The 27064-nt window shown below is 59.2% G+C and overlaps 1 protein-coding gene across 5 annotated transcripts; it reads right to left on the reverse strand.

The window, feature by feature from the left end:
• Positions 1-402: 402 nt before the first annotated feature.
• On the reverse strand, positions 403-26406 carry WIZ (WIZ zinc finger). Of its 5 annotated transcripts, XM_036847374.1 has the most exons (13): positions 26304-26405; positions 24646-24909; positions 19553-19625; positions 15809-17940; positions 14341-14664; positions 9940-10110; positions 8518-9021; positions 7055-7453; positions 5924-6475; positions 4279-4806; positions 3663-4082; positions 3172-3367; positions 403-2119 (listed from the first exon to the last, which is right to left on the reverse strand). In XM_036847374.1, exons 2-13 carry the CDS (start codon positions 24848-24850, stop codon positions 1960-1962), a joined length of 5664 nt encoding a protein of 1887 aa, XP_036703269.1. In that variant the 5' UTR covers positions 24851-24909; positions 26304-26405; the 3' UTR covers positions 403-1959. The 5 variants fall into 5 exon arrangements, with proteins under 5 accessions (XP_036703269.1, XP_036703270.1, XP_036703271.1 ...); XM_036847375.1 differs by lacking the exon at positions 9940-10110; XM_036847376.1 differs by lacking the exons at positions 7055-7453; positions 9940-10110 and having other exon boundaries at positions 26304-26406.
• Positions 26407-27064: the final 658 nt, after the last annotated feature.

Genomic DNA, 27064 nt, shown 5'->3' on the forward strand with positions numbered 1-27064 from the left:
ACTGGGTTTTTTTAACTAATTTATAAAAAGTTGAAAGAGGAGGTGCTCTCATCCCAGGAGATGCCCTACCGGCTTTCAAAGTCTCACACATGCCCACCCACAGCGTTGGTTAGATGTAAGTAGTAGAGGCCTTCCTCCACCAGGCAAGATGTGTGTCCTGATCTCACACGAACAGAAAAGCCAAGTGTGCAGGCCAAGACTACTCTTGAGGGCATATTATCACAGCTTGCTAGACCCTCCTTCCCAGCCAGGGGCATGGTGGGGGGCCCAGGATAACAGGGTTGGGAGTGGAGGAGGCCTCTGCCCCATGAGGTCATTTCTACTTTCTAGCCCTTGGCTGTTTAAGTGAAAATGATGAGCTAAAAACCACATGCAATAAACAAGAAGGAGCAGCCAACAAAATCTCTTAAAATCTCAGAAATGTTCAATAAACATTTGCAGAACGAGAAAATAAATAACAACGAAAAGGAGCCAGCAGCTCTCTTTTTCCCCTCATGTTAGTCAGGTTCAGGGTGCATGTGTCTCCAGACAAGTCACATGTCTTGAAGGCAGGCCAGTCCCAGCAGCTGTGCACTTCACCCTCCCCCAGTGAGTCCCCCACACCCTCACTGGACAGCTCCTGCCCTCGGAGAGCCCTTCAGGCCTCAATCACTTCTCAATCCTGGCTCCCTTCCCAGACCAGCTGCCCAGAGTCCTGGTTCCTCTCCTCAGCTCACAGGAGCCGCTTCACCAGCTGGCCAGAGCACCCCCACCAGCCATGCCATCGAGGGCCAACAGCTGGGAACTTGGGCTCATCCCCAGAGAGGTCTGGTGGGCTTGGCGGCCAACAGGAAAACTCAGGGCTTCCAGGGGCTTTTGGCGGAGGTGGCTCGATCCCAGCCCTGGCTGCCAGACAGACAATGCCAGCCTGTCCACTCGACAGAAAAACACACGCTGGCTGCCTGCCCTGGGGTGTTTCCAGAAGAGAAATTTAATCTAATTTACATACTTCTAGGTACATCGATAACCAAAATGTGGCCACTGAAAAAAGTTAAAAGGTCAATCAGCTCCCGGTTTCTAGCTGGCCCAGGATTGCAAAATAAAAAGATCCACGTTCCTTATTCTCTACACAAAATGCGGTTTTAAAAAAGTGGAAAGGTCTAGGGAGCTATACATAGAAAGCAACAGTGAAAAGAGGGAGGGGGGTGAGGGTGGGGAAGGAGAGTCCCACCCCCACCCCCTCCCAGGCCCTGGACCCCCCAAGGCTCTGGGGGGCCTTGGCATGGCAGGAGGCAGCTGTCAGCTCTGAGCTCTTCCCAGCTGGGAAGGCCCCTCTTGGGGGGGTGGCCAACAAGGATTTCCGTGGCATTGTGGGCTCAGTGGGGGGGCTCCCAGGCCCCAGCAGCGGGCCACAGAGGGAGTGTGGCTTCCCCTGAGCAAGCACCGTGGCATGATGTGGTCGTCGTTCGACTCGGGAACTGGAGGGCTGGGGCAGATTCCCGGGTCTCACGAAGTACGTTGAGTGCGTGCGTGCGTGCGTGCGTGCGTGTGTGAGAGGATATTCATAGGGGCAAGAGGGAACCAGGACAGGGGTCCTTGGGGTCTTTGCAAGTGGCCACGGATGGCAAACGTAGCCCGCCTGGCTGTTAGATGTGGGAGAATGCTGGCCTTCCTCCCTTGTGACCAGATTGGCTGCCACCAGAGACCTGGCCGCTGCCCCTGCTGAACTGGGTGGGCAGGTGGGTGTGGGCTGAAGGAAGATGCCCTGTGTGTGGCCCCAGAGTCCTCAGGCTGGGGGAAGCGTGGCTAGCTGGCTTCCAGTGCCCCGGATGTAGTGTGCCCGGCTCCTGAAAGGTGCCGGTTTGAGGTTTTGGCTTGCTCCTTTGGAAACGGAAAAGAAAGAGGGAGGAGAGGGAGGAGGAGACTGAGGAGGAAGAGGAGATAGAGGTGGCACGAGAGGGGATCTGGAATGCTTTTGTGTTAGGGCGCCTCTGCTGCCGCTGTCTGTGCCTGTGGGGCCTGGGGCTCCTCGGGCGGAGGGTCCGCTTTGGAGAAATTCATCTCCAGGATGTGCCGCTGTAAGTGCCGCACCCACTCCTCCTGGATGGAGAGGGGCCCCTGGAATTCCACCTCACAGAACCTGTAGAGGGGGAACAGAGAGAGGGAGAAGTGGCCACTGCAGTGAGGAGAGGTAGAAGCATAGCCCTGGCCACACCCTGAGCATCAGGCACACCTACTGCTACTCAGAGTGAACAAAGTAAGCCCAGGATTTGAGGGAAGGGGGACCCAGAAGCTAGATGTTCTCCCATGTACGGCTACCTCTACCCATCATGGAGTCATGGTAGGGTCCCCTGGAGATTCCCATCTCTATGCTCAGGGCAGCCTGCTGGCTCAGGGACTGGGTATGGGCCATCCAGCTTCCCAAGCACCTCTGCCAGCTGACTGAAGCATGTGCTCTGAGATGGGAGAGGACACAGAGAAGCAGATCCTACCCCACCAGGCCCCAGGAGAGAAGGATGGGAGCCAGGGAAAGGGGGTTGGGCACTAACTCCTACCCACCCAACTCACCGGCTCCTCATCCTCTCGGCCCCAAGGGAGGCCTCACAGCATAGGGGCCCAGAACCCAAGCTCATGGCTCCGAGACTTAGGTTCCAATCCTACTTCTGACTTGGCCTGTGTGGCCTGAGGCAGGCACATCACATCTCAGACTCTCAGTTTCCTGGCCTCTGATGTACACATGGACTTTGGTAAGAATGAACTAAGACCTATTTTTTTCTTAATCCGGAAAATACTTGCCAAGTGCTCACCATGCGCCAGGCACAGTTGGAGTGCTTTATAAATACTCAACTCTTTTAATCCTCATAACAAATCTATCAGGTAGGTCTGTTATCAACCCCGTTTTGTAGGTGGGAATATTGAGGCATGGAGCAGGAAATCCTTGCTCACGGTCACTAAGCTGGGGTCAGAGCTGGCAACTGAACTCAGGTCTTGTTGGCTATAAAGCTCAAGGTCTCAGCCTGATGCTCTGTGGTGCTGCTGTCTGTGAGAAGCCCTTAACCTGGGTCCAGCCACACTCCAGGGCAGTCCTTGAGGCTACATCTCCTGCCTCCACCAGCCCAAGTCCTGTTCAGAGGCTCTGGACGGCCAAGCCCCAGGCGGGTAGTCTCCCTCCCTCCCCCGCGGGCTGCATACCTGCACTTGAGGGTGTAGATGTTGCCAACGAACTTGACGAGTGATGTCTGAGGGGGCCGGGGCACCAGGGAGGGGACTGGCCGGACCCGGGGCGGAGGCTGCCGCACCTCCTCCAGCTTCTGGTGCAGGTCATTGGCCTCCTCACCACCCCGGGCCGCAGAGGAATCTGGAGGGCGGGCTTGTCGGCGCTCAAATTCTGAGGTGGGGAAAGGTGGGGAGAGGGACGGGGAGATGAGCCAGAGGGCAAGTCCCCTGAGGAAGTTCCTGCCTTCAGCGAGCAAGGGGCAAATGCTGTGGGGAATTTTAAGTCAGGACAGCTGACGACTGTACACCTCCTGGACCTCGGGACAGGTGGGATGAAGGATGGATGACTGAACGGGAGGGCAAACTGGGAAACTGACTTAAGGGCAGATGCACAGCAGAGAACCCAGGGGGCAGCCAGGGGAATCCCAGTAGGTGGCAGCACATGACCCTCCTCCACCAGCACTCACTGTTGATGTTCTGCCGCTGGTGCTCCTCAGCCTTCATAGTGCCTGGCGGGCTGGCTGCCAGAGGCCGCTCACCACTGTCAGCTGCCCGGCCAGCCTCGAGCCCTGGCTCACACCCGGCACTGCGGCCCACCACGGCCAGGCCCCCGGGTGCCAGCCCCAAGGGCGGCCGCTTGTCGCCATCGCGGCCATGGCCGGCACTGCGAAACTTCTTGGTGAAGGGACGGCCACCCTGGATGTAGCTGCGGTAGGCGCCCACCTTCTGGGGCCGGTGCTTGATCCACTCACTCAGTGTCTCGATGGGTGAGCCGTTCACACACCACTCGGTCACGCCGAACTGCCGCAGGTGCGCCCGTGCATGACTGGCCAGGGCCTTGCGGTTTTCGAAGTAAAGGCCACACAGCTCGCAGCAGGCCTCAGTGGCTGCAGGCAGAGGGGGTGCTGCTGAGCCCCAGCCCGAAGGGAGCAAGGGTACCCAGAAGGCGCTGCCCAGGTCAGGAGCCGGTCCCGCCTCCCACTGGGGCCTTGACCCCCACTGGGGATAAGTGTGTGCACGGCATTGCCCAGCCCTACAGGCCCTGGCAGATGCCCTCCCAGGACCCTGCCACCCACTGCTTACAGGAGTGGGAGGTCTTCTCATGGAGGGTCTTTGCCTTGAAGGGCAGTTCAGTCTGGATGTAGGTCTTGGCCTTGACCTCTGCTGGGAGGAGGCGGTCCTCCTGCAGGGGCCGCTTGGCTGCCACTGAGCCCAGGTAGCTGGTGGCTGAAGGCTTGGCACCAGTGATGGGTGCCAGGCTGAGCTCGCGGGGAACCTGGGTTGGCCCAGCTCCTGGTTTGCCTGGCCGGCCAGCCATTGGCGCCAGCGGCAAAGGGGCTTGCATGGGCCCAGGGGCCACTGTGAGGGGCCCATCCTCAGCCAAGGCAGGGGCCAGGTCTCCGGCCGGCGGCTCCTTCTTGATGAGGCATGGTTTAGATTTCTTCTTGAGGATCTCCCGCAGCGTGTCGATGGGTGAGCCGTTGACAGACCACTCGGTCACACCCATCTGCCGCAGGTGCGAGCGTGCATGGCTCGACAGGCCCTTTCGGTTCTCGAAGAACTCGCCACAGAACTCACAGCGGATGTCACGTACTGGCTCTGCCCGGGACGCTGCAGGGGGTCGGGGCAGGGGGAGGAGAAGGAGGCGGTGGCTGTTGGCAGGAAGCCTCCAAGCTCAAGGTCAGTGTTAAGTGCCCTGCTGTCCCATCCATGCAGCCCCAGACCTGAATGACCCGCTCCTTCATCTGCCTCCAGAGGCCCTTGTGTACATCATCCAGCCCTTCTGCTTGTTCTGTAACCTCAAATTCTAGCTGGCTTCACGATGACTCCCTATGACATTGTGAAGTATCGAGGAACAAGCACTCCCTGGATCCTGGGCTCAGAGGCAAGCTTGGCTGTTGACCCCCTGTGTGATGCTGGACAAGCCACTTCCCCTGAGTCTGTTTCCTCCTCTGCAAAATGGAGATGGAAACCACCTCCCTGTGTTACTGGGGTGGGGGGACCCTAAAGCAGGAGCAATTCAAAGCATGTGGTATAAAGCAGACATGAAATGCATGTGAGCACTAAGGCAGAGGCCTGGGCCATCCTCACCTGCTCGGCACACAGCAGCTAAGTGACAGTTCGAGAGGGAAGTGCACTTGCTTGTTATAATAGGGTTGTTACAGCTACCGCACACACAGAGCTTTAAGCATTAAAGCTAAGTGCTTTACACCACTTCAGAAAACCGTGTTACAGAGTTGGGACCATGCTGATCTCCATCTTCCAAAAGAGGCAACTGCCCAAGGTCATGTACTGCTAGACTCTGGAGCAGCTGAGACCTTAACTTGAACTCCAAATGTCAAGTACTTAGTGACCAGGAATATCAGAAAGACATCCATTTCCAATACTCATACTCTTGCCCATGAGACATCACCAATTGATCCCTGCAGTCTTTCTCCCTAGGAATCTGGATGGTAGCCACTACCAATCAATTAAAGATGGTACAGATATAAAATCTTTTTGCCATTGCCTAATGACACAATTCTGCCGCCCTCATAGGAATGAAGAATAATCAAGAAGCAGCTCAGTTGGGGGTCTGCGTAGCAGGAACACACAGCTAGCCCCTTGTCCTTTGGACCTGTGTACTTCCCTTCCATTGTAACCCTGGGTGTTCTGGGTATCCCCAAGGGAAGTGTGGGGGAAGACCCCTCTAACTGTTCTCCCTGTCCTGCCCCAGGGTCACACTTACACAGGTTCAAGGGGGTCATGTCTTCCCGAGGTGCCACCCAGGGACCCTCGGATGGGTGCGGCTCCCCATGAAGGGCCCCCGGCAGCATCTCCCGCTTGATCTCCACCCGCATTTGTTCAGGCTTCAGCTTCTTGGGCAGGGAGGGTGAGGAGAGGCCTGGGAACATCTTCCGGGCCGTGGGAGGAGGAGAGGCAGTCGGTGAGTGGCCCAGGGGGCTGCCTGGTGGCGGCGGCAACTTCTTGGCCAGGGGTGAGAGATGAAGGTCCGCGGGGCTGCGGGCTTCCAGTGAGCTGCCAGGACCTCCGCTGCCCACCACCTTGGCCAGGGCTTTTGGGCTAGGCCCTGACGGGTTGGGGTGTCCCCCAGGCCGGGACTGGGTCCGTCTCTTGAGGATCTCCCGCAGCGTGTCGATGGGTGAGCCGTTGACGTACCACTCGGTCACGCCCATCTGCCGCAGGTGCGAGCGTGCATGGCTCGACAGGCCCTTTCGGTTCTCGAAGAACTCGCCACAGAACTCGCAGCGGATGTCACGTGCCGGCTCTGGGCCTGAAGCTGCAGCAGGAGAAAGGGGCAGTTAGCACCGTGGGCACTGTTAGCACAGTCACCTGTGGGTCTCCTGGTCGGCTGGGCGTGGACAGCAGCACGTCCAGGGGCTGGGGTGGTGGTGGAGGGCAAGTGCAACTGAGGGGACTGAGGAGAAGGGTGGGGGGGCCAGACACCCGGCAGGAGCACAGGGAGGCTCTAGAGAGCGCATGGGCCCTTGGTCCTGGCGGAAAAGGACAGAACCAAGACTCGACGGCTCTGCGGGTCCTAACGAGGATGGGGGCAGGAAGTGGCAGCCCTGCCATCCAGACCAGGGGCAACCATGGGCACCTTCTACACCAAAAGGCAGCACCCCACCCTTGGCTTTCATTCTCAGGGAAAGTCTCAGTCATGGAGGTCAAAGGCCAAGAGAGAAGGCCTAGCAGCTGACTGCCGACAAGATCTCTGGGCAGAACCAGTCCACTGCTAAGGGCCCCTGTCCACTCCCTGCCCCAGCAGGGAGGGAGTAGGGATGGGGCTGTGACCCCCCCCCCTGGGAGGGGCTCCAGGGCCCGCAGGGAGGAGGGGGCGGCTGAAGCGAGAACCTACAGAGGTTGAGAGGAGACGGCTCCACATCAGAGGCCCAGAAAATGCCAGCGGCTGCGGCGGCTGAGAGGTCCTGCTTCCCCCAGGGGCTGGCCATACCCTCGGCCTTCAGCTTGGCCTTCGTGGCCGGCGGTGGGGGGGGGAGCAAGGAGAGGGCCGCAGAGGCGGGAGGAGGCCGCCCCAGCAGGGCCAGGGTGCCACGCCCGGGTGGGAGGCGGATCTGGACGCCGTCCCTCCTGATGAGCCCGTGGAGCACGTCTATGGGGGATCCCTTGGCGTCCGGGTCGCTGACGCCCAGGTGGCGCAGGTGGGCGCGGGCGTGGCTGGACAGGCCCTTGCGGGTCTCAAACCAGGCACCGCACAGCTGGCAGTCCAGCTCTCTGCCCCCGTCACTATCTAAAGCTGCGGAGACAAAACACAGGGGGGTTCACGGCCGCCACCTTGGCCGGCCCTGGGGGACTGAGGCGGGAGGGCCTGGTGTGATTCTCGGCTGCCCAGGCTGCTGGAGGTCCAAGACTTGTGCCACAGATTTAAGAGGTTTTGGGAAGCAGAAAGTCCTGTTCTCTGCCTAGCCCTTTGGCATCAAGGTGAGTGTAGAGAGCATAAGGATGTGGAGTACAGAGGCAGTGGCCAAATTCCAATGGCACAATCTGATGCTTCCAGGCCTTCTTCCCAGGGACCTCAGCTATGAAGCTGTGCAGGGTGGCGGCGGGGGGGGGGAGTGCAAAGCAGGGGCCCACCAGCTGCCGAGCATCATACAGCTAAGGGCACACCTGCTCAGAACGCTGCTCCTGGAAGCACAGCAGACAGTGGAAACAGCTTCATTGGAATGTGAGGTGCAACTGGGGTGCCCTTCTGGGCAGGGTGCCAGACCCTAGGCTCACCCCCAGACTCTAATGACCACAAATGTGTGAAAAGGCCTAACTTCCTAAGGGATGCCCTTGTTAAATCTGCTCACCACGCCTGGGAGTTTCTTTGCCATGCCCACAGGCAGCCCAGGAGGTACAGCTCCATCCCTGGGCACAGAGGTACCTCTGCAAAGGACACCAGGAGCAGGAGGATGTGAAGACAGGGCCAACCATGGGACCTGCTGTCAGGTGGACCACTTGTCTACCTGCAGGACCCAAGGTGCCCCACAGGAGCCCTGGTTACCTTCACTGCCCCAACCCTCAGGCCCAGAGAAAGCCAAAAGCTGCCCCTACGTGGTGAGGATGACCCTGGCAGGCTCAGTAGCCACAGCCAGGCTTCCAGGGGTTAGAAAATCGAATTGAAATGGGGACAGATAATATGCAGCATGGCTGGCCCAACAGGAGACGCAGCACCTTGATTAACACACTCTGGCCCAGTCGACTCAGGACACAGGCGCTGCAGTCCCCATTGCCCCCACCCTGAGCCCTGCAGCCCAACCTGAGGCCCTGCCCCTCCCAGCGCCAGGACCTCCCTCGGCTCCCAGGACCCGCACTCACTGAGGTTCAGGGGCCCCTCGTCCTCAGACTGGGGCCACTGTGCCTTTGGGGAGGCCGGCCGGGGGCTCAGGGACAGCTGGGGGCTCTTGTCCTCAGGATTCTTGGGGGTAGGGGAGCCCGCCAGGGCCAGTGATGCCTTCTTGAGGAGTGGGGAGCTGGGCGGGTGGGCCAGGCCCTTGGCCGAGAAGCCGGGAGGTGACTTGATGGCCTTGTTGACAGCAGGGGCATCGAGGGGCTTGGCCAGGGCGAGCAGGCCGGGTCGTGGGGCTCCAGCAACCATTTCCTTCGGCGAGCTGGACTTCTTAGTCAGGCCCGGGGGCAGCCCAAGGGGTGTGTCGGGCAGGCCCTTCTGCTTCACGAGCTCGTAGAGGAGGTCGATGGGGGCACCGCTGCTCTCCGACTCAGCCACCCCAAGCTGCCGCAGGTGGGAGCGCGCGTGGCTGGACAGGCCCTTGCGTGTCTCAAAGCAGGCACCACAGACCTCGCAGGTGGTCAGGCTCTGGGCTGGAAGGTGAGACGGAGGCCAGGAGAGCTAGCTGTGAGGCTGCACAGTCTCTGTTCTCCCACTTCTCCTCCCCTGGGGCCCCACTCACCCAGGCTCTTGCAAGTGTTTTGCTTCTGTCAACACCTCCCACCCTTAAAATGACCCTAACGAGGCAGGAATTAGCCTGTTCAGTTTGCAAATAAGGAAACTGAGTCTCAGAGAGGGGAAGAGTTGTGCCCAAAGGCACACAGCAGGAGCAGAGCGCTTCTGTGGTCCAGCCAGTGGAATGCCTTTCGGATCTCTAACGTACCAGAGTGTCCTGGCAGCAGGTTTTCACACAGATGCTGACCTGCCAGACAAAAGCTAAGGCCTAGCCACCATCTGCAGCTTAATTCATGCCCCAAACGCTAGGTTGGAGGCCTCAGCCATGGTCTCTGTGGTGCCCTGCCTGTACCCTCTTCTGCAGAGCCCTTATCCCTGCCTATCTGCTTCTCTGCCTCCCTGCTCCCCAACTTCAGTGACTCCCAAGGACAAGGGCCAGGTCTGTTTTGCATCTCTCACATCCCTAGGGTCCAGCACAGTGCCTGTCATTACTCAATAATGACCTGAGAATCAATGGACAAACAAGGCAGTTTCATGCAGAAGATCACGTAGCTATCAGCAATCAAAGTCTGCAAATGAACTGGGTCTGGGTGTGAGCTCTTGATGAACATGCCCACTGCTTCTCTGGATGCCCCTCCCTTGACCAGGGCTCAAGGCCATGCATGCCTGTGACAGCAAAAGCTCAAGAGAGAAGATAGCTGGGTGTCTCCTTGGTGCCATGAGATGCCAGAGAGAAAGCTGTGGCCAACCTGGGGCCCCACATTAACTCCCAGGCCCAAGAGCTCCCTGTGAGTGTGACCAGCCTGACCGGCACCCTTGCCACCTGCGCCACTCACCCTTGAGGTCCGGCAGCTCCTGCTTACTGCCATGAGGAACCTCTGCAGCCACTCTGCTGCTCAGCCGATTGGCCACCTGCTCCAGGGGCCCAGGGACAGGCAGGCTCTTCTTGGGGAGCAGGGGGGAGCCCAAGTCCATGGCCACCATTGCGTTTTCCTCAGAACCCAGGCCTGTGAGGTTGGGAAGACAGGCTCAGCCCAGGCAAGGAGTGGGCTGTCTACCCCTGTAAGGACTGAGGGCCAGGGGTACATTGGAGGTGGTGGTGGGAGCCTTCTTCCTCATCTTTGGTGCCTGCTCTCACTTTGGAATGCAGCTCACCCCATGAAAGCTGAGGCTCTGTCCATAACCCCGAGCACCAATGTGACGCAGGGATGTCGAGGCTGCCAACCGACAGCAGAGACTAGGAACGGCTTCCACCTACCAGAACACGGACAGGTCAGGGGACGCAGTGCTAGTCTGAGCCAAGACTCCCACCTTAGCAGATCTCAGAGAAAATATCTCTCTGGGCAGAGAGATCTCTCTGGGCTCCTCTCTGTGGAGGGAAGCATCTATCAGTCTTGGGGGTGGGTAGGTGGCAGTCAGAAGGGGAATTCAGTTAAGACAAGGCCAGGGTCAGAGGCCAGAGAGGCAATGCAGAGGCAGGGAGCTCAGGACAGGAAGGAGGCTCCATGGAACTTGTGGGGAATCTCCACCAGACAAGACAGCTGGGGCTGGGGTTGCAGAGACAACTGGGGATCCTGGGGTGGTCTTATCACAAGCTAAGCCCTAGGTGGGGTAAGGTAAGAACTAGGAGCCTGGACCAGCAGGGAACCTTACTGGGGACAGAGAGAATAGGAATTACAGAACTTTATAGGAAGTCTCTGAGGCATCCATCAGGCCAGGAAGCTTCTCCGGGTGAGGCGTATAAGAGGACAGACAGTCAAAGGTGAGTTTTCATGGTCTAATTTTTCAGAAAAAGGGGCTTGAGAAGCCTGTTGAGCCCCGGGTTTAGCATTCAGAGCATGGAGAGAGCTCTGAGAATGAAGGAACTGTGTGTCAGATGGAACCCTGGAGATGCTCAGTGTTATTAATAGGAGGGCAAGCAGGTCCCTGACTCAGTTTGACTCCTACAGAAGCAAGGAGACGTAGGGGGTCGGGGGATGCACCGGGGCCCGGGACGCCGAGGACTTTGTCAAAGCCTCCGGGTGGAGTGGGCGCGTCTGTCAGATGGGGCAGGGACCTTGTCAAGGCTGAAGTGACTTGGAGTGGGTTTCCGCGCGGGAGGAACAGGGACTGTGGTAAAAGACGATCCAGAGGCTCCAAGGGGTTCAGGGGGCATCTGTCAGATGGGGTGAGGATTCCGCGAAGTGGCGGCAGAGAGTGTTTCTGAAGCCCGGGACCCTGCGAGCCGCGACGGGAGGCCCAGGGTCCCCGCGACTGGAGGGCCTGGGGGGAGGGGAAGTCCCGGAGACTGGATGGCGGGCGTCGGGGCGGCGGCGGCGGCGGCGGCGGCGGCAGGGGGCGAGCGGGGCGCCAACTCTGCCCTCCCCGCACCCTCCCCGGCGCGGGCTCTTACCCGGCGCGGGCGCGGGCGCGGGCCCGGGCCCCGGCTCCGGCTCGGCCTTGGGCCCGTCCCGCGGCGGCAGCGGCGGCGGCAGGGGTGGGGGCGGCGGCGGCGGCGGCGCGGGGAGAGCCGCGGGGCCCGGGCTCTGGGGGCCCAGCGGGGGCGCCCCCGCGGGCGCGCGCTCCCGGGCGCCCCCCGCGCGCGGCCCCGCCGCCGCCTTGCTCTCCGCTTTTGTCACTCGGCACTGGGCGGTGGAGGCGGCCATCTTGGCTCCGGCGCACGCGGAGCGGCCGCCCCAGGCGGGAGCAGCCGAGCGCCGAGCGTCGCCGCCGCGGAGTCCGCTCCGCTCCGCCCCGTCCCTAGGGGCGCGCCCAGGGCGGCCGGCCGAGCGCCGAGCACAGCGAACGAAACCCTTGTCCCCGTCAGGCTGGTGGGGAGCTTGCGGACACACGCATGCAGTGCTACGAGCGGCTGCCAACTGCTGCCCCAGCCCAGGTCTCGGCGGACCTGGACACTCTTTCCCCACCCCGGACATCCCTAAGACTACTATAGGAATCCTCCGGCCACACGCATCCGCCTTAACAGCATCCAGGCTCCTAGAGCCCGACGGGCGGAGCTAGGACCTGCCCCGGGACCCTGTTCCATTCCCTTCCTTGGAAGTCTCCCCTCCGGGTCGGGAATCCTGGAAGACACCTGATCCCCAACTAGGAGGATCCCCCAACACCATCCTGGTATCCAACTGTCCCCCGACGGCGCTGTCCGGCAATCCTGCGGAACTCCCCACAAGAACGGCACCACATTTCAAGCACAACCCGCTTCTCCCTCCCCAAAACTAAACGGATTGCCCCCAGCTGTTATTTGACAGCTGGGTGGAGCCAGCATCTGACCGTTGCCCCGCCCCCAACCTGGCAACGGCTCCCTACCGCCAGCTTAGGGAGGCGTGGGAGAGGCTTCTAAGGATAGCCACTTTGCAGGGTCGGTGCCCAGACCGAGCCCTAATCCTAGACATCTTTCCTCAGGCAAGGTTTCCGGGATCTTCTCAACCACTCCTTAATGCCCTCACCCCCAACGTGTTCACTGAAAGACTGATCATAGCTTCCCCCCACGTACAGGGCCAGTGCAGTACCAGGCTGACTCCTATGTCCCAATGACTTGGCCAGTTCCCTCAGCACTAACTGGGAGCTGGTACATTGGTCTTCTGGTGGAAACAGCTTAGCCAGAGCTGAACCTGGCTGCTGGATGCAGGCTGCCATTCTCGGGGTGCCTGGCCCAGGTGCCGGGTAAAGGGCATAAGCTTGACATTCAGGCCTCTGCTGGAGTGACAGAGAAAGAAGGGGGCAGTGCTGGAGACTACAAACTGCTTCCTGTGCTCCCCAGCCATCTTCAGAGCAAGCTGCACCTCCTAGCCACCACTGAAACACCACAAACCTAGCCAGGTATGTGAGCTGAATGCCTAGGGGATAGCCTTCACAAAGGCAAGAAGCCTGAGGTCACATCCCCACTCTGCCTCTCCCCGAAGTGTGACCTCAACCAACAACTATCCTCTCTCTGTCCACTATACACTATCAAATCTCCTCCTTCTCCAAGGAGGAGAGGGGGCTTTGATAGCCCCCCTCTTCTCTTTGCAGACCCTCAAGTGCCCTTCACTGGTAAGGAGGCTTGTGGATGGGTCCAGCAAAGCCCAGAGTACAGAACTAGGTAGGACCCTGGAAACTCCAGGTAGGAGAAACAGAGAAGAAAACCTCAGCCCCAGGCAGCCCCTGGACAATTCCCTTGTTCAGGCACCTTCTCCATTCCTCAGAGCCCACCGTCTCTTCACTGCTGAGTTTTCTGCTTTGAGGTTCAGTAAAGTCTCCAACAAAGTCAGGCTTTGTCAGGCTGGGTCCTTCACCTTTCCACTGCCTCCACGGTGTCCAGCCCCAGGCTCCTTCACCAAAATATTACTTCTGGATTTCCCAAGCCATCCTACACTGGAGAGACCACCAAACATGGTGTGCAGAAGTCTAGCTCTGCTGCTTTGTGGCTGTGGCAAAGCAGAGGACCCCCAGTTTCCTCATCCATAAAACAGGAACACAACAATCCTCAGCTCCACGGAATTGTTTTCAGGTGTGAGATGAAACCCTGATACACAGCAAGCACTCATTTACGGGAGAGGTTATCAATGCTGCTGGACACAGTAGGCACCACTGAAAATCTAGAATGTAGACTCCTGATCCGCACCGTCCAATTGGATCACCACTAACCTTGTACTAGCTGCATTTCAAGTGCTCAACAGCCATATGTGGCCACTGGTGACCCTGTAGGACAGTACCATTGTGTAGAGAACATTTCCATCATCTCAGAAAGTTCCACCAGACAGTGCCGCGCTAGATAAAAGATATCATTAACAGCAAGGATTCTGGAGCCTACGCTTCCTGGGCTTTCAAATCCCAGCTCCACATGCTTTCAGCTGTATGACCTCAGGCATGTTAATTAAACTCTCTGTGCCTCAGTTTCCGAATCTGTAAAATGGGGATAATAACACCTGCCTTTAAAGGATTGTTGTGAGGATGTAAATGAGTCCATATTTGTAAAGTGCTTAGGACAGTATCTGGCTCCTAGTAAAGAGCTCAATAAGTCTATGTTAAAATCACTGTCAGGCAGGGCAGGCAGGAACTGGATCTAGAAGGAGCCCTGGCCCAGCCCCTGAGTAAAACAGCAATGACCCCTAAGTGGCAGGACAGTTGTCGACCTACTTTGTAAAGTGACTTGAAACACTTCCAGGAAAGCAGAGGGGCTGCCCCCTTCCACTCCTCCATCCCTCTGGGCCCCTGGGAAGGGTCAGGGCTCCGGCCCTGCCTGCCCCTTCTCCCCTTACCATCTCCGTAGGCTGGCCCAGGGTCCTCAGCCCAGGTGGGTGGGAAGGGCACTGTAAGAGGTAAGCGGGGCCGGCGGGAGGTCAGGAAGCCACTAGGCGGTACCCCAGGTTCACGACACAGGGGGCTGGGGGGCCGCTCAGCAGCTGAGGTGGCCAGCAGCTCTTGCAGGATGTTGATGGGTGAGACAGTGAGCTCCCAGTTGGTGATACCAAAGTCACGCAGGTGGGCCCGGGCGTGGCTGGAGAGGCCAGCACGAGTGTCAAAGCCGGCCCCGCAGAAGTCACAGCGCATCAGGCTGAAGGTGCCCGGGTCGAAGTTAGCCACTGCAGAGAGAGAGAGGACATGGACTGCCTGGCTGGGGGAGGGGGGGGGACAGCCCCAGCTTTCCCCGTTCCCGGGGCTGCTCATCTTCAGCGGATCACACATTTAGTGCTGTTCCTCACCCTGGATGCCTCCCTTGTCCTTTGCTGTTCATGCTCCTGCCTGTATAGCTCACTCCAAGAAGTCTTCTCTTCTTGACCTTCCATTTTCTCCCCTTACATAGCTCAAAGCATCAGGGACCCCACCTTCAGAAATACTTCTCCAGGGTGGATTTGCAATCATTTGGGTAAGCTTGGGTATTTGATTAATACCCTCTTTCGTCTAGAGCTCATATCTATACACCCCAGTGTTATAAATTAAATCTTTGCTGAATGAAGAGATGGATAAATGGATGGGACACCTTCCTCTGGGAGTCTGCTTGGATCCCCCAGGCAGAGTCTGGGAGCTTCTCTTGGCTTCCCCAGACTCCTGGTTCCCCGAGCCTCCCCCATCACAGCCCTGATCACTTAACATTGTAACTGCCTGGTTTTGTGGCTGTCTGTCCCCTGCCCCTTCCCTCCAGTGCCCATACACACACACTCTCAAACACCATACCAGCACCTCCCCATGTAGGCTCCATGTCTGCCAGCATCAGAACCACCCAGGGCACTGGTGTTGGAGACAGACCCCCGGAATCAGAACCTTGGTGCCTGGGAATCTGCATACCTCACAGGCAGCCCAAGGGGTTCTGAAGTCAGCCAGGGTCCCACCACTCCTGTTACTGGGCTGTGCACTCCAGGAGGGCAGGGACTGCTGTTCCGCTCACTGTTGTGTTCCCAAGTGCCCAGAACAGAGGGGACCTAACTCAATAGATATTTGCTGAATGAAGGAATCAATGAAATTCCGTGCCTGGGGCTGACTTCCCTGCCCATACTCCTTCTTCCAGCTGTTGGAAGGGCCAGGGCATTGGGGTGTCCCCGCACCTCCTCCAATGTGGTGACCTTTGCCTCAGCTCCCAGGTCTTCTGAGAGGGGAGGCCCTGACTTCACCCTGCTTGGCACTACGGGAGGATTTAGAGTGAGGGTTGGTTGGTTCAGAACTCAGCTGCCCAGCTGTGCATCTCCCAGGTGTTGGAGGGAGGTGGGTGCCGGAGTGAAGCCGCCCTACCTTTTTTCTTCTTCTTCTGGAAGGAGAACCTGCGCTCGATGGCCTTCACCTCCTCGGCGGAGATGAAATGCCGCACGTTGTAGCTGACGCCCACGCGGTTCAGGTGGCCCCGAACGTGGTTGGCCAAGCCGATGCCATTGTGGAAGCGATCTGGGCAGTAGGGGCATTTCCGCTCCTCATGCTTCAGTGCCTCTGCTGGGTCCCCATCCAGGAGCGTGTCCAACCCCAGAGGGCCACCCAGTGGTGTGTCCAGGAGCAGGAAGTCCAGGGGGTGGCCACCCCCCAGCCCCAGCTCCTCAGGCTGCAGCCTCGGGGGGGCCCTGGCTGCCGCAGCCATGACTTGCGGCCCGAGCTTTGCCACCAGAACAACCGGCACCATCCCACAGAGTTGCTGCTGCTGTGCCCGTGAGGCTTCAGCTGTCTGCAGGGCTTCTCGGAATGTCTGCTTGAGCTCCAGGGCTGACTGTGGGATGAGGCCGGGGGTGGCTGATGGTGCAAAGACTCCATTTTCGGGGGAAAAGTCCATTTCCGAGGCCAGCAGTATGTCCTCCTCCTCCTCCTCTTCGCTCCAAGGGTGCCTCTGGTCCCCCAGTTGGGCTGAGAGCCCCTGTGGGTGGACAGAACTCTTGCTTCTACTGGCCTGTAAGGAGTAGGGGGCAGATGCTAGTGACGAGGGAAAGGCTGGCCTTCCCTGGGGCCTCTGGCTCGAGCCATGTGGGAGTGGCTTTAACAGTGGGAAATCCCTCATGCCCAGCTGCTGGCAGCCAGGGCCAAAGGACAGGCTGAGGTCGTATCCAGCAGGGTTCCCCTGCCACATGGGGGCCAAGAGCGGCTCAGCTTTGCCAAAGTAGTCAGCGGCATCAGAGAATCGGGCATAAGCATCCTGGCTGGTGCCGGGCCGGCTGGCAGGGTCCTCCTCGGAAGCCTCACCATCCTCCTCCCAGTGCGCATGCACAAGCCTCATGTGCTCCCTGAGCAGGCTCTCGCTGGGCGCGGGGAAGCCACAGAAGACACAGGCACTGAGGCCCAAGGAATCTCCGTAGGGTTGATAGGTGAGGGAGGCGGCATCGGGGCTTGGGCTGCCAGCCCTGCTGCCGCCCCCGAAGGGCTCCTTTGCAGCCTGGCCTTGTGGCTCACGCATGTGCAGCTTGGCATGCTGCACAAAGGCCTTGGAGGAATTGGTGCCAAAGACACACTTGGGGCACTGCAGCCGTGCCTCCCGGCCCTCGTCGCCTGGGACCTGCTTCAGCTTCTGGATCTCCTCGATAATCTTCTCCCGGGAGGCCTGGTGCAGCTGCCGGTGCTGCTCAAGGGTGCCAGGGTCAGCGAAGGCCCAGCCACACTCACCACAGGCCAGGGGGGCCAACTCGGCCGGGGGCTCTTGGCCCGGGGCTCGGCGGTGCTGGCTCATATGCTCCAGGAGGTGCTCCTTCTGCTTGAAGTAGATGCTGCACTCGATGCACGGGAACACAGCTGGCTCCTCGTCCTCATCCTCGTCTGGGCTGGCCACCCCCTCGGCCACTTCCTCCAGCAGTTCACACAGATAGGGCCTTGTCCGGATGGGGGGTAGCAGTGGCTGCAGCCGCTCCACAGATGACTCTGAGTTCACCGTCCAGGTCTGTGTGGCCACCTCTGAGGCCGACCTGGGCAGGCTCCACTCGGACGGCTGGGCCAGGCCCTCCAGGTCTGCCAGGTGTTCTCCGGTGCCCACCACTGGCACATCCAACGTCTTAGTGGTATCTTCTACCGGCACGAGCACTGTCCGGAAGGAGGTGAGGGGTGGCAGCTGGGGCGGCAGGTCCAGGTGCAGCGCTGCATCCTGGAGTGGGGCCTGCTCTTCTGGGTCTTGGAGCCAGTCGAACCTGGGGCGGCCCCGGGGGACCTTCTCCAAGAGCTTCGATTCACCCTGATGGTACAAGAACCTTCTAGAGCCCTCGAGCTCAGTGTGGGGCTTCACGGTTCTTATAATGACCGAGTCCTCGAACCTCCGCTCAGATGGGATGCCCTCCCCGGCCTCCTGAACCATGGGGTGCTCCCAGGGCCCCCGGCCATCGGGGGGGCCAGGGGAGTGGCCCAGGGGATGGGGTGCTGGGGAGCCCGGCTGGAAGTCCAGGCTGCCTCCATCCCAGCAGCTGCAAGGAAGTGCCAATGGGGACAGGTTAGCTGTGGGCCTCAGTTTCCCTTCCTTGGGCAGGGGAGGGGGTCCCAGGCAGTCTGAGACAGGCTCCAGAGACCCAGCCTGAGGGCTGCCTCAGAGGGGCTTGGGAGTGTTGGGGTGTGGGTCGGGAGGTAGAGGGAGTACATGTGGACCCTTCCAGAGCCGTTGGGTCAAACACTAGATTTAGCTCCCAGGGAACACCTGTGTATGTAGCCCAGCCCCGCTGCATGGGGTGGGGGGGGAGTGTGCAGAGACCACAGCGGGGATCACAAGTAGTGTCCCCAAGTCTGGTGGCACAGTCAACTCTCATCCGTCCCCTGGGAGGGTCCAAGGCTCCGACCTACACTTCAGGCTGCTTTTTTGTCTTGGTCCTCCCCAAGTTGGGGTGATCTAGTTTGTTTAGCCTCATCTTTCCAGCAAATTTGGTGAAACTCTGCAGTATAAACAACTCAAGCAAATTTACCTTCCTCCCTGCATCTCCCCTCCTAGAAGGGCAGAGTCAGGAGAGGTGCAAAGTCCTTGCTCAGCCTGTGGCCCCAGTGACCCTGACCTCCTTTGGAGGAGAGGGGAGGCAAGGCAACCTCACTGAGCCTCAGTTTTCCAATCCTAAAAATGGGGACGAGTCCCAAGAACCAGGAGCTTCTGTGCCCTTATGCAATGACTAAGGGAGCTTTCTCATACCCGTAATCAAAGAAAACTTAACACACTGCAGGTGCTTATTCAAATGGGGACCTTGACCCCATGAAGTGGAGGGTGAGGATGACACAACTCAAAGCTGGGAAACGCTTCACTTGGCCTGCTGCCTGATTCCCAGTAAGCCCATGACCACTGTGGGTTCTTATTATGACTGTTCCTGATCAATCCCCCTCATTTTCAAGATCTTGCCTCCATGAGGGGCTATGGATCACACCCACGGAACAGATGCGGAAATGGGTTCCACTGAGAGGCTGAGTGGAAATCACAGGGTTACCTCTCTAAGCCCCATCAGTGACATGCAATGTTAATGGGACCATTACCCCCAGGGTTAGGGCAAAGACTAAGTGGGGTAAACCTGCGCTGAGAGCCTAGTACACAGCAAGCGCTAAATAACTGAGAGCTATTATTAATCCCAATATGGATGTTATTACATATTAGCACCCACCAAGCCATTTAATAAAAGGCTGCTGCCATCAGCATTGCTGTCAATTCCTGCTCCTACCCAACGTCCCTTGGGTCCTCGAGGCGAGGTTGTGAGATGTATCTTAGGGACTCCATTTACCGATGAGGAAACTGAGACTCAGAGAGGCCAAACATTATTCTAAGGATCACCTGGCAGAGACAGGACTCCAAGGGTCCAACCTCCAGGCTCCTGGCCCACTGGCCCTGCTCTTGGCAGGGATAATGAGAGTTGACTGTCTGTGTTAATCCCAATCCTCCCTCCACCCCCTACAAATGCCCAGGGGCTTGCCTGCAGGGAGCCACCTCCTCCTGCCTGGCCTCCAGATTCCCTCCTATCCCCTTCTCACTCTTGGGGGCTTCTCTCAGGCCTAGGCATGTCCTGCTTGCCCCCCTGCCCTCCCTGAGGTCAGGGCCAGCGTGGCACTCACCAGCTGCTGATCCGATGGGTGGCGGAGGTGGCACGGGGGAGGGCTTCGCTGAGGCCAGGATGGGGCTGCCCGTCTGCAACAGAGAGGGGAGACCCTGAGGGGCTGGGGTCCCCCTGGCTGGGGCCCTTCACAGCACCCCAGCTCTGGGAGCCCTGCCGGGCACCTCGGAAGGGCCCGACCGGCTCCCCACTCCTCTCCCCTGAGAGGCCTTTGGCCTCTGCACTCCTGAGCCTTGAAAGGGGTTTCTTTGGAGGAGTCCCCTTCACTTTCCTAGGGGACCACCAGGGCTTGCTGCCTTCAACCCTTCTCCCTTTGCCCCCATCTGGCAGCCAGGGTGTTTTTTTTTAAGTCACACCCTGGTAAAATCTCACCTGGCTTCTCATCATACCTACAATAAAAGCCAGATTCCCAACCACCACCTACAAGGCCCCATGAGGTCGGACCTCTGCAGGTCTTTCCAGCCTCACCTCCCTCTCCTCCTTACCCCTCACTCACTCTGCCCAGACTCCTCGTGAAGCCTCAAACCCACCTAACTCTTTCTGACCTCAGGGCCTTTGCACCAGCTATTCCCTCTGCCTGGAGAACACTTCCCTGGCCACCTGCTAAACTGAGCCCCTACGATTTTTTCTCTCATTACTGTTTTTTGGTTTTTGTTTTTCTTAGCATTCTCTGAAATTGCCTGTGTCCCCTGCTAGCACATAAGCTGCCCCACCCCCCACCCCAGGGCCTCATTCACTGCAGCACCTCAGTGCCCAGCACACGGCAGGTGCTCAACCAATACTCGCCAGATGAAGAGTGAGGAGCCCTCTAGTCTGAGCTGCAGAGGGCCCGTCCCTGCCTCCTGCCTCCCAGAACCCCTTCCAGGCCTACATTGTAGAATCACATGCCCTCCTAGGAACCCTCACACAGATAGAGCCAACTCTCCATTATCCGCCTGTGGAGCCAATGCCTGGAGCGACCACAGGAATCCTGGCCTGTGCCTCCTCTGCCTGCTGCACCCGCCTGCCGCAGGCGAGCATGCCAATCGGGGCACAGGCCAATTGCGTGGGCCAAGGTTAACACACTGGGGGAACTTGTGCCCCATCCAGAGCCCAACAGATGCAATTGCTGGATTAGCTTCAATTTGAGGATGGTCCAGAAAGAGGGCTAGTGCCGGGGTTAGTACTTTTTCAAATCCCCTACTGTCCAATTTGCCCAGGAAATTGAGAGCTGACTGTCAGAGGCCAAAAAATTAAGAGCTGTTGAGGGTAGAGGGTAGGGGTCAGCAAGTTGTGATACTGCCAGGGGTCTTTCTGCTGAGTCTGAGAGAAGGGTTGTGACTGTCACATGGCCTCTGGAAGGTGAGGGTGGTGATGGGGATTCAGAAACCTGCATCATCTAGAACAGTTTCTCAACCTTGGTGCTACTCACATTTGGGGCCAACTCATTCTCTGTGGTGGGGGGCATCCTGTGTATTGTAGGATGTTCAGTAGCATCCCTGGCCTCACCCCCAGATGCCAGTAGCCACCCCCCGCCCTGACCCTTGGCCCTGCAGTCATGACAACCAAAAATGTCCTCAGACATTGCCAAAGTGTTCCTTGGGGCAGAATCGCCTCCATTTGAGAAGCTCTGGGGTAGACTGATGGGGAGCAGGGCCAGGTCGGGGTGTGCTCGGATGAAAGGGCTGGTGTCGGGGTGGGAGGATGGAGTGGGTGGAGTGTTGCAGAGGGTGGGAGGATTGGGAAATCAAGGCCTGGACCAGCTAAGGGAGTGAGACCCCAAGAAATGGGTCTCTTGAGAACACAAGAATCACAGACATGAGTTCTCAGGAGAGGGCAACAATTTCACAGGCAACAAGCCCCAGCACAGGCTAGAGGTGCAAGTCTGAGGGTCCGGGTGTCCTGATTCTGAGATTCTGGGACCCCAAGCTCCTGAGATTCCGAGTGTCCCAGATTCGATGATTCTGCGATTGCCGTTGTCTAAGAATTCCACGAGCCAGGGGGCCGTATTGGCCTCTTTGTTTGAGCGGCTCCAGTGAAGCTCCTATTTTTAGTGGCAGCAACTTTGGAGGAAGCAGACCAAGCAGGGCCCTGTGTCCGAGACACTTGGGGGCTGGGGGCTCATCCAGAGGCCTCCACAGCCGGCGGGGGTCCAGAAGTCCCCATGGGTCAGACAAGGCACCTTGGATGCAGCCCCTGACAGTGGCCATGCCAAGGGGCCCTCATTGGCTCCTGCCATTTGGGGTCCCCGAGGGGGTTTGAAAACGAGAGACTGAAAATGAGGAGCGTGTCCATGAGCAGCTGGAACCCCAAGCCAGGCAGCTTGGCAGAGTGGCCAACAATCTAGACATTGGAGTCAGACAGATCCAGTTCCAGCCCAAGCGGGAACCTGAAGGGCATGCCTTTCCCGCTCCAAGCCTGTTTCCTCCTCAATATAATGGGAACAGCTACGGCCCCAGTCTCGAAGGGCCAGCGACAGATGCCAAGGAAGATCACAGAGTAAATGCTCGATCCAGAGAGTCGGCGGTGGGGGGAAGGAAGGGAGATGGGTGTGCCCGGGGCGGGGTTCAGGGCTGGCTGAGACATGTCCCAGGTTGGAAGCTGGAGGCTTGACCGGGAGCCTCAGGCCCACTCGCTCCATGCTCTGATTTCCTCCTCAGCCTGGGGCCCCACGAGGGCAGAAATGACGTGTTGTTCATCCCCTAGCCCCCTGGTTCCAGTGCCAGGCATGCACCAGACTCTTCAGCAATCCACGTGGACCATCTCAGCCGCACAAGCTTTGGGTGCACCCAGGAGGCCAACCAGAGAGGCCGAACTGTGGGTGAGGGGCTGCAGGGAGGCTGTAGGGGCTCCAGGCCAACAGCCATAACGGAGGACAGAGAAGGCAAGGGATTCATCCGTGTCTAGGTGGAGTTTGGAGGTAGCCACTCCAGGGGTGCTCTTGAGGGGCTCCAAGGACTAGGTGGGCATGAGGGAGGGCCCAGGCTTCTGCATGGAACAGCAGCCCCAGAGGCTGTTCCTATTTATAGGCATCACAAGACTCCTAGGGCAGGTGCCTGCTTCAGGGAAGGCGGGGTGGAATGGGCTGAGAGGGCAGCAGGGGGGGGGACGACACTGTGTCCGACGCCCAGGCCCTCCTCCAGCTTCCAGGCCGCGACCCTACTCCAAGTCAAGCCACCCTCGCCCCATGCCCCATATGCTCAGGGACACCAGTAAGGGTGGACCTCGCCCCCCTCAGCAGCCACATTCCCCTCCTCCCCAGGCACATGCACTGGACCCTGGCTGATTCCCCAGGGGGAGTGAGGACATACCTACCCACCTACCTACCTTCTTCTCTCCAGACCTGGGACTTCTGCCAGGTACAGCAGAGCGCCCAGTTCCTCAGAACCAGACTCAGAGAGGGCCCCAGGACCCAGAGCCTGTTCCGCAGGGCTCCCACAAAGTCCTGGGCCTGTCCTGGCCAGCCGCATGACCTGGGACATGGTCCTGCCTCTCTTTGGGCCTGAGTTACTAATGGTTTGGAGGAGGGGATTGCTAAGGTTCTCTGAGCAGGGGTCTCACCCCCTCATTCCCTTCAGGTGCCACCAGTCACCTCCACGCCATTGCATGTGTGGAGCCCCCTGCCTAGATGTCCCCTGCCCACTTTGTCTGACTCAGTGTTCCTCATCCAGGACTCCTCGGTGTCCCCCAGCCTGGGCTTCCCCCACTGCAACCTCAGTGACTGTGTCCTAGCACCTGGTGGCTGCTCTGTCTGTCTGACCCCAGATGGCAGGGTCCAGTGTGGGCAGGGATGGTGTGTATGCTTGGTCGCTGTGCACCAGTGACCTTTAGGAGGTGCTCTGTAAATATCTGAGTGTCATGAGCATTGCTAAGGTGAACTGGGGCAGGTCAAGGATGCCCTGACACAGGGTAGTGGTTAAGGATGAGGGCTGTCAAGCCAGGTTACTGCCTAGCTGTGGGCCCTTGGGCAACTTACTTGACACCTGAGATGGGGTCTGAGTTTCCCCATCTCTAACATGGGATAATAATAACCGAGGCTACCCCACAGGGTTTTTTTGAGAATGACATGAGATGATCACATAAAGGGCTTGGTGTGTAGGAAACCCCTGACAGAGTGCTTGGAGATTCCTGGAAACCAAGGCCTTTAGAGCAGGCCAAGGAGATGAAGGGAGACATATAGTACATCAGCCTGTACCGCACTCACCACTCTTCAGCTACACCAGGCTCCTGCCTGGCCCTTGAACATGCCAGGCTCCTCCTCACCACAGGGCCTTTGCACCTGCTGTTCCCTCTCCCTGGCTTGCCTTTCCCACCATTCATTCCATGCTCCACTCAAATTCTACCCCCTCAGGGAGGCTTTCCCAGATTTCCCAGGCATGATCCTGGCACTCTGTTTAATACCTTCACAGCACCTGTCACTACCTGCCTGTATGTTATTTATGTAGTTGCTTGTTGTCTGTCTCCCCTACCAGAATGTCAGGTCCCTGAGGGCAGAAACTTTTGCCACTCTTGTTTACAGCTGTATCTCCAGCACCTAGAACAGAGCCTGGCACATAGTAGTTGCTGAGTATTCAATGAAGGAATAACAAATCTTGAGGTGGGGACAGTGTGAGATCCCCTTTTGCTGGGAAACCGAGGCATAAAGGGGTGGCTGTCATCCCTGACTACCCAGTCTCTCCCTAACCACTAGAGGGCATAAGCTGTTTGGGACCAATGGCTCCGGAGCAGGACTCACCAAGACAGTGCAGCAAGAGGGAACTGGGATAGGCTGATGGGAATGGGGTATGCCTGGGGAACAAGTGGGCTCAGGGAGGGGAGCTAGGGGTGCTAAGCTGGGCACCTGGACCCAATTAGTATGCTCAGAGAAGGAAGCCAGGCAGACCTGAGTCAAGTCCCAGCTCCTTGTCACCCACTGGGGGCCTTGGTCAGGTCATTAGCTCCCAGGACCTGTTTTCACAACTGTAAAATGGAAAACTAAGCAGAATGCAGAGGCTCTGAACCCAGGCAGAATCAGAATTCCAACTCAGCCCCTGCTGGGCCGGGTGACTTGGCCCTCCCTGAGCCTCGGGGACCTGGCTGGATGCTCCCCCAGGGCCACAGGGCCCACCCTCTTACCAGAAATGCCACCTCTGCCATCCAGAATGTCTCGAGGGCCTTCCTTGGTGACAGGCAGGTAATGGGTGGACCGGAAGATGCAACCTTCCCCCTCAGCAACCTCAGCCCCACCTTCGATGTCCTCCCTCGGCGCTGGGCCAGGCAGTCTCTCGGGGCCTCGAGGACGATCCGGGGCGGCCAGGCCGCCTGCCAGGGGCCCATCCATAGATGCTCTCTGCTTGTCTCCACTCAGCTGCCCGCCTGGCTCAGTGAGGCATTGTAGGTCTGGGGGCAGAGAGACAGGTGCTTAGGGGAGGTAGGAAAGGCACGCAGTTTGCCTCAGTTTCTCCTTCCTTGAAGCCCCAGTCCTCACCCTTGCAGCTCAGTGCCTCAGTTTACCTCCCAGCACAGGTGAGCAAGTACATGGTACTGAAGCCCTATCCTCACACATTGTATCCCAAAGGTCCCTAACCTCAGCATCCTGCACTGCCTCAGTTTACCCCATTTTACAACATGCACACTCAGCCACCTTGTTTTCTTGCAGCATTAATCCTATCACTTCTAGATGGCTCCCTTCATTCATACACTGCTGCACTTTCCCCAATTGTGCCCTCACTTCCATGCACGTGCATATCCTGTGCGCATGCCTCAGCTCCAATCCCGGCCACTTCTACACTCTGATCCTATACACTGTCTCAAGTCCACCCCCCCCCATCATTACCCCTGCACTTTTCTTGCTTCTGTTGCCCGTATCAGTTACCCCTGCACTTTTCCCACACTCCAACCCTCCTTCTATACACAACCTCAGGATTCTCCAGCATTAACCCCTTCACCCTCACACTCAGTCTCAAGTGACCCCAGCATTAACCCCCTTGCTTCACCCCAACATTACCCCTCATGCATACCCAGCCTGGGTTCCTTCATCCCACCCTCCCAAGATCTCTTTAGTCTGAGGGCAAAAGGGAAGGATGGGGCTCCTGGTCCAGAAATGAGGACCCTGGGGAGGCTGTGGGGGTGGGGGCTGTCTTCTCCACCTATAAATACCTTCAAGGTAACGGCGGAAAGTGAAGGGCAGGAATGAGGCGCCCTCCCCAGGGAGATGGTGGGAGGCCGAGCCCAGGCAACCGGGGCGGGGCCGGGGCTCCAGGCCTGGCTGCAGGCGCTGCCCTCGGGGGCCTGGGGGCTCCCAGGGGGCCCGTCAGTGGACTGGCCGTTGTGGTGGTGGGGGGTCTCTGCCCAGGCCCCAAGGAAGCACTTGCGGGTGCCCACCGGGTGGGCACTGCCCGCGGGGAACGGGCGGGACCGCAACTTCGGAGCACTTTGGCAGCGTGGGGAGGAGGGCTCCCTCCTGGACACCCCCGGGGGTCGCAGGGGTGGTGGCGGCGCCGCGCCAGCGCACCCCTCGGGGCGCCAGCGTCCGGGAGATGCGCCCTCCGCCCGTGCACCTCGGGGCGGGAGACCCCGCGGGACGCGCCAAGGTAGGGGGGACACCTGCCCCAAGACCCCCGCTCCTCCCCCCAACCTGTGCGGCCCCGCCCCCGACCAGGCCCCGCCCCTGCAGGCCCCGCCCCCGCCCCCCGCCCCGGGGGGTCCCGCCTGGCCCTGCCCGGCCCGGGCCTCCCCCTCCCCGTGCCGGCTCCGCCCCGCCCGCGGGCTCCCCAGGCCGGGCCGGGCCTCACCGGGGAGGCGGTGCCGCCGGCTGGGCGCCGGGGCTCGGAGCGCCCTTCTTTGGTGCGGCCGTCGCTGCCGCTACCGTCCTCGCCGCTCCCGGTGCCGGTGCCGCGGCCTCCGCAGCCGCCGCCGCCTCCACCGCTCGGGGGACATTGTCCCTTTAAATCGCTCCCCCCGCCGCCCCGCCCCCCCCGGCGCGCCGCCGTGACCTCAGCGCGACAGCCCCGCCGCGCCGCCATGATGGGGAGGTCCGGGGCACCCCTTCCCCCCCACCCCCTCCTGCTCCACCTCGGTGGGGGGGCAGCTAGCAGCCGCGCCGCCATGTTGGGAGTGGCCAGGCGGGTGACCCTTAAAGGGCCCGCGCGGCCTGAGAGTCCAGGGAGAGGCTCTGTTACCATGACAACACTCTTGTCCTCCTGCCCTCAATGGCTCTTCATCACCCCACTGCTTCTTCCAATGCTAGGACCGCTAATAGCACCAGAAGAGCGGGGAGGGGGCAGGGAAGTTCCCCCGTGGGTCATTCATAGGTCATTGAGGACTCCACATGGCGAATCCTTAGCCTTCAGTCCCCTGCTCCCAATCAGCTACGTTCCTACCACAAGCTCATTCCCTCCTTCCCCATTATGCGCACTGAACTTCAGTACTTCCATGCCCCTAGAGCTGCCCTAGGTCCCCAGTGTAAGACCCCCTTCTCCACCCAACCCCCAGGTTCACAGTCACTAGGACTACCCCATAATGCACACATAATAGGACTGCTGCTTCGTCCACC

This window comes from Balaenoptera musculus, chromosome 3, assembly GCF_009873245.2.
Source record: "Balaenoptera musculus isolate JJ_BM4_2016_0621 chromosome 3, mBalMus1.pri.v3, whole genome shotgun sequence".
Taxonomy (NCBI): Eukaryota; Metazoa; Chordata; class Mammalia; order Artiodactyla; family Balaenopteridae; genus Balaenoptera; species Balaenoptera musculus.